The sequence below is a fragment of the Carassius auratus genome, chromosome 12 (genome assembly GCF_003368295.1).
Source record: "Carassius auratus strain Wakin chromosome 12, ASM336829v1, whole genome shotgun sequence".
NCBI lineage: Eukaryota > Metazoa > Chordata > Actinopteri > Cypriniformes > Cyprinidae > Carassius > Carassius auratus.
The window spans coordinates 14,995,761-15,004,955 of record NC_039254.1 but is presented as its reverse complement, the minus strand read 5'-3'; the positions used below and the strand labels follow the sequence as shown (position 1 = coordinate 15,004,955).

Below are 9,195 nucleotides of genomic sequence, written 5' to 3'. Positions count from 1 at the left end.
GAATACGATAAAAGTCTGTTTATGTCACTGAACGTTCAGTTATTGTGACTTATGGGAACGCTGATAAAAACAAACTACTAAACAAACCTCAAGATGGAAAATGTTTTACATAATGATATGATGCATGTTCTCAGACTACTGAGCAATTAAGAAAATCCCTCAGGCATAATGTGTGTCATCCTACTGGGGATATCGTTGTAATTATGGATAATATCAGGAACTGTTTACAAACAGTTGCCAGATATATAGCTAAATATTACTTCAATACCTAAGGTGATAAACAAATTAGCCCCAATTAAGTATTTTGTTTGCGGTATAGGTTCTAATGGACAGAGAAAATGTTTCAGAAAGCAACAGAACAAATTAAAATCTTTGATTAGGAAGGATCAAAGAATTAGCTAAATTAATTTTGAAATCAGAGACACTTGCAAGACTGCATTGGACTTATACTCAAAGCCGGTTTAAAATGCATTTTAACAAAGCAAATAAAAACACTATTGTGTACAAACATGAGCAAATGCAAATTAACATATGAGAAACACAGATGCACGCTTTTAAACAAATTTTAATGCAAAATAAAAAAAAAGAAAAATATAGATCCAGTATAGTTGCTCTTAACTATACAATAAAAATATCTAAAAGAAATGTAATTAACTGAATGAGAGATACAATAAAAATGTTTCTAATTTCTTAATTGCCCTTGTGTAGGGTAACTGTTGTTGTATAACTTCATGCCAATCTTAAATAGGATTCATTAAACAAGAAAAAGTGCCCAACACCACTGCTGGGAATGACCAAAATGCACAAAACCAATAAAAAGCTCAGCACAGTCCCCTTCAAAATACTAGTTCAGCTATCATTATTGGTCATTTCAGATGGTAAATGTTAACAGTACAATGTGTTTAATAATATAACCTAATCTTACTTTTAGATGCTAGAATTTACAGTGATTTGTGACTTAAAAAAAATGTCCATTAAGTCTTCACATTGCATACTTCTGGGTCCATTCTCTTGCTAGTCTGTTGTACCTGGTACAAGAAAGTCAAAAATTAATAAGTTCATAAACAGACTAGTTTGTCTAACCAGATTTTCCAATCTAACGTAACACGTATGGTCTATGTCACTCGAACTCGTGATGTTCCAAACCTATTTAAATGTTCACAAAGGGTGAATTCCTGAAGAATAACCCAGTGATTCTTGTCAATATAATGAAAGTGAAAACACTGTAGTCAGTGCTATAAATTACAGTCCTCTGAAGTCATATGATGGCTAGGAATAAACCACAATTTGAGCAACTGTTTAATAAAAATCTTGATATCTGCCCTAACTCTTCTTCATGCATTCTGAAGCACAGTAGCGACACCCAAGATGTAAACCTCACACTGGATTATTACAATGAATCAAGTTCACAAAACTGGTCTGAACTCATTCATGAACTGGACTGATTCACAAATTCACTGAGTCAATGGGTGCTACTCAAATCTCATATAGGTGCTTCCTCGTTTCTTTGCTCTTCAATCCAAGTTGGCCATCTTGAATGACATGTTGCACTAAGAGTAGGCAAGGATCAAGGAGTGAGGAATCTTCCAGTGGAGCGTGAATACACAGTGTGTCTTGACGAAAACCTTGACACTCGTATAAATTCTTCAACCCTTCACATTAGTCCCAATTTTGATTTACGTTTCACCTTTCCAGTAAATTTCACATACACTCAAATAATATGTAAGCTTAAATATATACCTTTGAATTGCACATTAAATTTCCATTCATTTGAATCGCATGGTTTTTTAAGACTTTTGGAATAGTACTAATAAACTAAATGTGTTTAAATACACAGTAATCAAGTTTATATAAATGTATCCTCAATAAATCCATTTTTTTTTTGCACAGCTGGCCATATTTAAAATATGTTCATACTTTTCAAATAAATTTTGTTTTGTTGATTCTAAGCAATCAGCATCAATACATTCTGAAATGATCAATTTATGATTTAGATGTTGGATACTATGCCTAAGTGCAGTTTCTCACCCACTCCTGGAGTGCAGTGGGGGATGCTTTAAATTACAGTGGTGATTAAATGATCAGGAATATTCCAATATACAAATCATTTATTTTGATTCCTCGATCCTCATTTTTCCTTGCATCCTTTCCTCATATTCTAATGGGGGGGGGGGGTACAGTGCAGGGAAATGAAACAAGGATGCACAATGATCTGAACACACTGAAGGATGGTATACGCTCATCAATTTTGGCCTTTTACACACCAAGCTAATATATGATTTCAGAAGACTTGAAATACAGCACACAAATTTCCAGCACTTGACTTGAGCACTTTTTGAATGCTTTTGTGGTGCTTTAGGATCCCTTTGATATGTTTTCAGTGTTGTATGGGTTTGGAACAACACGAGAGAAACAAATTAACACTTTTTTTTTTACATTATACTTACTTTTCTTTGTCTGATTTGTAGATGTGTGCTATGTCTGGGACTAAGGGGTCATCGGGATTTGGATCACAAAGCAAAGAACATATGGACAAAAGAACTGAAAAAGAGATGAAAACCAATCACAATCATGAAATCATAGGCAAACAGGATTTTTACTAATAAAGTACAAAGAATTAAAATACACACAAGTACCTTTTGAAACTGTTAGAGCTGGAGACCACTGCGACCTCAGGATGTCCAGGCAAATACTTCCATTACTGTTAATGTTGGGATGGTAGATTTTTGTTGTAAACGCAACCTGTTAAATTGATATGGGTGTCAAAATGCCATTTTAAGATAACACAGCAAGTACACGGAGGTGGGGTGTAGCGTCACTACCTTTGGTGGCTTGAAGGGATAGTCTGTTGGAAAGTGAATTGTGAGAAAGAAGACCCCTCCTTGGTATGGACTGTCACTCTGCAAATCAAAAGAAATGACACTAAAAGTTAGCAAACTGTATGGGTGTATTAAAATAGGCTACATATTTCTCAGATCGACCTTTAACAAAAGATGCTTTTGCCTAGTAACAAATATGCATAAGTGAAGACACAACAGAAGTTAAGACAGAAAAACATAAGAAAGCAGCGGTCAGGTTCACTGATTTGTTTGCAATGTATCCGGCACATGCAGTCACAGAAACAAATAAAAAACTATTATATACTGTATTTATTTGAATATGTTCAAAGCTGGGACAGTTTGACAACTGTGGCCTGTTTTCTCTCTAAATTATTCTTAAAATTGAATTCACATCTTCACATTCAGCATGTATTATTTAGTAAAGCAAACTGCTAAAGTCTGAGGTAAGTACTTACAGGTCCCATTATTGTTGCCTGCCAATGAAACACTAAAAATAAAAGAAGAGGCTTATTGAAATTTGTGTTAGATGTTATTATGGAAAGCAACTCAAAGAGACTGAGAGTGAACTTACAGTCATCTCCAACCGGTCCAGCAGAGCACTGGGCAGGAGGATCCCTCTGCAAGTCTTGAAGCTCCTGAAACAGAAGAAGAAATTCAAAAATGAAATTATTACTCAACAATTATGTTTCTAAATATATTTAGATATGCACTTCACATTAGAATGGCTATGTGAAAAAAAATTCTTTCTAATTTCAGTTTTCAACTAATTTCATTAAAAAAAAAACTAATTCTAAAACTAGTGCATTAAACTGATTCCATAGTTTAGTTTATTGACGTGATAAAGCCTGCAGTATGATATTTGATATGGGAATTTCCAAGGCATCTAAACTCTCTGCATGAATAAAACTTTTGCTGAAAAATCTACCATGTGCATTCTATTTTATGTATTTTTGTAATGTGAAATCTTTAATGATTTTAATGAAGCAAACATAACTTGTTATATTCTTACCGGACTAAAGCATCTTAGGTTTATGTGGTCATTTATACATCAGAAACAAATTGGTTTAAAAATCTAACATGATGCATCAGGCTTTTAAGGAATATTTATTTGTTCATGGTCAGAGGGACAAGATGTCCCATTTTGTGTCTGCATCTAATTTCATTTCAGTTATCATACAACATTATTATATTTTAAATGATTTAATATGACAAATTGGTAAAACATCGTGGTTTGAAGGAAAGTGGCAAAGATTGGTAAAAATTTAAAATTACAATAAACGCTGTGATCCTTAAACTCGTTTAAATGTCATCTAACATGATGCTTGTTCTAAATATGCCTGACAAGATATTTTCAGTTTACAAACTATTATTACGCTGAATGACATTCTTGTGGGAGTCTTCTGTAAATCATGCTAAAAATGTGATGTGTTGTTTTAATTGTTTGTTTTGCCGCAGTATAAATATACACAGTGTGTGTGTATGTGTGTCTGTGTGTGTCTGTGTGTGTGTGTGTGTGTATATATATATATATATATATATATATATATATATATATATATATATATATATATATATATATATAGGTGCCATATAATGCAATAATCACTTCTATAAGGTGTCTGAACACAGTTGTGTGGCCCCGGTGTATAAAAACAACCAGCCTATATTGGTAAAAATCCACTCACTCATTGTTTATAATCCCAATAATTCATAAACAGTCTCTCCACACGAGCAGTCCCAGATTTCTCACGACTATAGCGCCATAGTCGGTGAAAGTCCTGCCCATTTGTGATGCTTTCTGCCCTATTACCATATACACAGCCCTGAGTGAGAAGCTGCGGCCCGCCATTACTGATTTCTTGCTGTAGCTGCTGGAGATACACTGCCAGCACTGTACTGACTGCTGAGGACACGGTGGTGACATCTCATTTTCGAAGGAAATATCCCGAAAAAACAAAACTCTTATACGTCTGTCCTAAAATTTCACGCCAGATTGCCTCACAAGCAAGAGTCAGTTCAGCAGTGGAGTTGTGCAAAGATAGCTTCTGAAAGAGGGATTGATACCAACACTTTGTGCGCAAACGTCCAGACTCCAGACAAAGTAAGCATCACACATCATATTTTGTTTTCCAAAAGAGCTTCTTGGCTCTTTGTAAGGCTAACGTTGCTACAGCTACCATCATCTGGTTTTCACTATGCTGCCTTCACCTGCTACTAGAATGATCATGAATAGAAATGTGGTGGTTAAAAATTGCATTTGGCAGCAATATGAGGTCAGTAACACGGTCACCAACAGTTATACCGTAACACAGTTATGCCCGTGAGCATGAGCTCTTCTGAAAAGAGAGGTGGGAGCACCAGAATATTTACATTTAAAGGGGACAAACACAAAAAGACAGCATGTTGTGGCTCTTACCCTAAAATCCTATAAAAAAAATATCTGTGGGGTATTTAGAGATAAAAATTCACATACACACTCTAGGGACACCAGAGAACTATTTATAATATTGAATCAATGCATTGTATGACATCTTTAAACTTTTGATTTTATGCCTGAAAACCCAGTTTCATCTTTTACCTCCATGTCTCTTATCCAACACTGTATTTTTGTATTACATTATATAGTTTGTCCCAACAGCAAAAACTACAGAGATTTGGTCAATTACAGAAAATTTTAAGACATTATCGAAAGATAACCTGACATTTGATATCTATTTGCATTATGAAAGTGGTCTGCAAATCAGTTATAAAGATACATTATGAGAACTCCATCCATGTAAACAACACGGTTTTTATTTTTAATAAAAACGTTTCATAAAATATTAAATAAACTCTGCAAACAATATGCACTAATACAAATATATCAGTACATAATTATTACTCTTAACATAAGCCCATTTTAATAGACGTAGACAATCTGATTATGTTCCTTCTGGCAAGGACTTTGGGACTTAAGTTAAAAGGGTGTTTAACAACACTGACGGAGTGTTGCGAAACAGAAACTGTCAAAATGATGGCGTCACGCTTGAACTTCAGAGAATCAGGTTGTGTTGCTTTGTGCCAAACACAACACAACAAACACAACAGAGCCAACCGGCCATATTCAGATAAACTACATCAAATCAATTGTAGCCTAAGTCCCCCGAAATGTCCCATCAGCTGTGATGTATAACAAAGCACACAAAAGTGGCTGAATCCACACAAAGCTTGGCCTCGTTTAGTGCGGGTGCTGCCGGAGCTGGAGCAGGTTTGCGGTCTTTGTTCAGTTCTGGGCCTTCTCGAACACGGTTGAATAGACCACATAACAGGTTTATTATTTTAATATTATATATTTTCAGTACGTCTTCACGGTGAATAGCTGAATAAACCACGCGTTCTGATGTAACCAATTACACATTTACTCACTGTTTGTTTTTTACACGTATAAATGTGTTTGTGTGCTAGCAGCGATACATTACGATGGTTGACTGACAACATTGACGGGTCGATTTAAGGTCTGGGTTACCAGCTTTATTAACAATAAATGCTATTCTACATTTATTTACATCACCTCAAACAAACAGTCAACAAACAGTAAAAAAAATCGTCATGACTGAGCGCAGATACACTGCTAGCTAGCCGTTATATGCTACATTCCGTCGACTAAATAAATAACGTTATATTAATCAGAAACAGCTTCACTTGATTCACACTATCAACACCAAACAAAACATAATATAAGTAAGTAAGATAAATCTTATTTTTAACCCCGGTATTCCATATAAACAACTCCTTAAGGTTAAAAAACGTAGCTAATGTTGGTCATGTACGCACAAAGGTCTTACCTTCTGTATTCTTTTTAATGCCATGCTGCTTTACTGTCTATACCGCCCCAGATTTACGCGATTATATTATGTGTCCGATATTATTGCTACGAAACAGCTCAGCAATACTGTGTTTCCCTGAGTAAGAAATGAACGTGAGAGGCGAGAGAGACAGCTGTAGCACAGCTAGCTGACACTTCCGGTGCGAAATGGGAAAACAAAATAAAAGTCATTATGTATTATTTATTCATTTTAACATTTAGTCATTTTGCAGACGCTTTTATCCAGAGCGACTTACAACTGGGGGACACATGAAACGATTGTTCTTAAAGAGGCAAACAGACACAGGACGTGCTTGTAATACCAAGTTTTAGACATTGTTCAAAAAAGTCCAAAATAGAAAGAGAAGCAATAAATAAAGAGAAATACATTTTATATATATATATATATATATATATATATATATATATATATATATATATATATATATATATATATATATATATATATATATATATATATATTTGATGAAGTGAAGTACCTTAGAAAGAGATTCGTTTTCAGCTGTCGCTTGAAAATTGTCAAGGATTACACATTCCGGATAGACTGGGAAGTTCATTCCACCAGCCAGGAACGGTGAACGAGAATGTTCTGGAAAGTAATTTTGAGCCTCTATGTGATGGTACCACGAGGCGTCTGATTACATGATAATCCATCTGACCAGAAAACAACAAACTGGACCCTAACCAGTCAGGATTTAGGAGTGGCCATTAAACTGAAACTGCACTACTGTCAGTCATGGAAGTAGTGCCCTAACCTTAACCCTAACCTAGACGTGAAACAACAAAATGTTTTTACCATACAGCTAGGTTTCTACAATTACCCTATCAACTTTGTTTAGAAATCTTGGTGTAATCTTTAAAGACCAGCGGACCTTCAAGACCACATTACAAAGACTGCCTGATCTTACAGGTTTGCATTGCACAACATCAGAAAATCAGTCCCTTTCTAACAAAGCATGCTGCAAAACTTCTTGTACAGGCCCTTGTCATTTCTGGGCTGGACTACTGCAATACTCTTCTGGCTGGACTTCCATCAAGCACAATCAAACCTCTACAAATTATTCAGAATGCAGTGGCACGACTGGTCTTCAACAAGCCCAAAAGTGCCCATGTTACACCTCTCTTTATCTCCTTGCACTGGCTACCGGTTGCAGCTCGCATCAAGTTCAAGACATTGATGCTTGCGTATAGAACATCCTCAGGCTCAGCCCCCTCCTACTTCAACACACTACTATGAATCTACATCCCCTCCAGAACTCTGAGATCCGCTAATGAGCAATGCCTCGTGGTGCAATCACATAGAGGCTCAAAATCACTTTCCAGAACATTCTCGTTCACCATTCCTGGCTGGTGGAATGATCTTTCCACCCCTATCTGGAATGCTGAATCCCTGACAATTTTCAAGCGACAGCTAAAAAAAAAAAAAAAAACTCATCTTTTTCTTATAAGTCACTACTTGACTTCGTCCTAAAAAAATAATAAATATTATAATAATATAAAAAAATAAACTTTGTCTTTCTCTTTATTTATCCCTTCCCTTTCTAACTTGTACTTATTTGAACAAATGCCTGCAACTTGTTATTACAAGCACTTCCTGTGTCTGTCTGCTCAAAATCACTTTCCAGAACATTCTCATTCACTATTCCTGGCTGGTGGAATGATACTCCCACCCCATCCGGAATGTGAAATCCCTTACAATTTTCAAGCTATAGCTGAAAACTAATCTCTTTCGAAGGTACTTGATATCATAAAAAAAAAAGTATTTCTCTTTATTTATTGCTTCTCTTTCTTGCTTGGACTTATTTGAACAATGTTGAAAACTTGGTATTACACGCACTTCCTGTGTCTGTTTGTGTCTTTAAGAAGAATCGCTTCATGTATTCCCCAATTGTAAGTCTACAAGCGTCTGCAAAATGACTAAATGTAAATGTCAGTGTAAAAGTTAATAAGCTTTTAAATAACCAGTTGCGTTCCACAGTGGTTTAACGTTTATTTAGTTATTTTTTATGTTAAATCTTTATTATAAGTGTTAATGTAAGAATAACTTTCATACTGTTAATAATATTTTAGTTTCATTGCTGGACTGAAGCAACTTAAATTAACTTTATTATATATCTGCTTTTTTTATGAAGAGAAATCTTATTAAAATGCAAGTATCAAATATGACACATCTGGCTTTCGATGAATGTTTGTTTGTACATCTCTCAATCACCATTGCATTATAAACAATGGATTTAATTATATTACAACTATATGCAACTGATATGTTTATGCTTTTTATGTAAATAGCCTAATTTTGTTAAAAAATAATCATTGATCTATCAAGATTACTTACTTTCTGGCCACCTAAATAACAGCAGCAGCATATTTTGGCACTTTTATTTTATATATGTCAGGCTTCAAAGGGTTAAAGCGTTTATGTACAAGCTTTCCCGCAAAAATAATAAACTACTATAAATAAATAGGTAAATGTTGCTATTCCTCAAATGT

General features: G+C 34.9%; 1 protein-coding gene across 2 annotated transcripts; it reads right to left on the bottom strand.

Moving 5' to 3' along the window:
- Window positions 1-547: 547 nt before the first annotated feature.
- On the bottom strand, window positions 548-6,879 carry LOC113111944 (ubiquitin-conjugating enzyme E2 D4-like). Of its 2 annotated transcripts, XM_026277213.1 has the most exons (7): window positions 6,665-6,879; window positions 3,412-3,475; window positions 3,296-3,327; window positions 2,823-2,900; window positions 2,637-2,742; window positions 2,448-2,541; window positions 548-1,028 (listed from the first exon to the last, which is right to left on the bottom strand). In XM_026277213.1, the coding sequence occupies exons 1-7, from the start codon at window positions 6,686-6,688 to the stop codon at window positions 983-985; spliced, it is 444 nt and encodes a 147-aa protein (XP_026132998.1). In that variant the 5' UTR covers window positions 6,689-6,879; the 3' UTR covers window positions 548-982. The 2 variants fall into 2 exon arrangements, with proteins under 2 accessions (XP_026132998.1, XP_026133000.1); XM_026277215.1 differs by lacking the exon at window positions 3,296-3,327 and having other exon boundaries at window positions 6,665-6,869.
- Window positions 6,880-9,195: the final 2,316 nt, after the last annotated feature.

Excerpts from the sequence above, each read along its gene's own strand:
- LOC113111944 (XM_026277213.1), bottom strand. The coding sequence starts at position 6,688 with ATGGCATTAAAAAGAATACAGAAG. Across the intron at positions 2,542-2,636 it reads AGCTCTAACAGTTTCAAAAG|TTCTTTTGTCCATATGTTCT; the intron begins GTACTTGTGTGT and ends TCTCTTTTTCAG. Across the intron at positions 1,029-2,447 it reads TACAAATCAGACAAAGAAAA|GTACAACAGACTAGCAAGAG; the intron begins GTAAGTATAATG and ends TTCTTGTACCAG.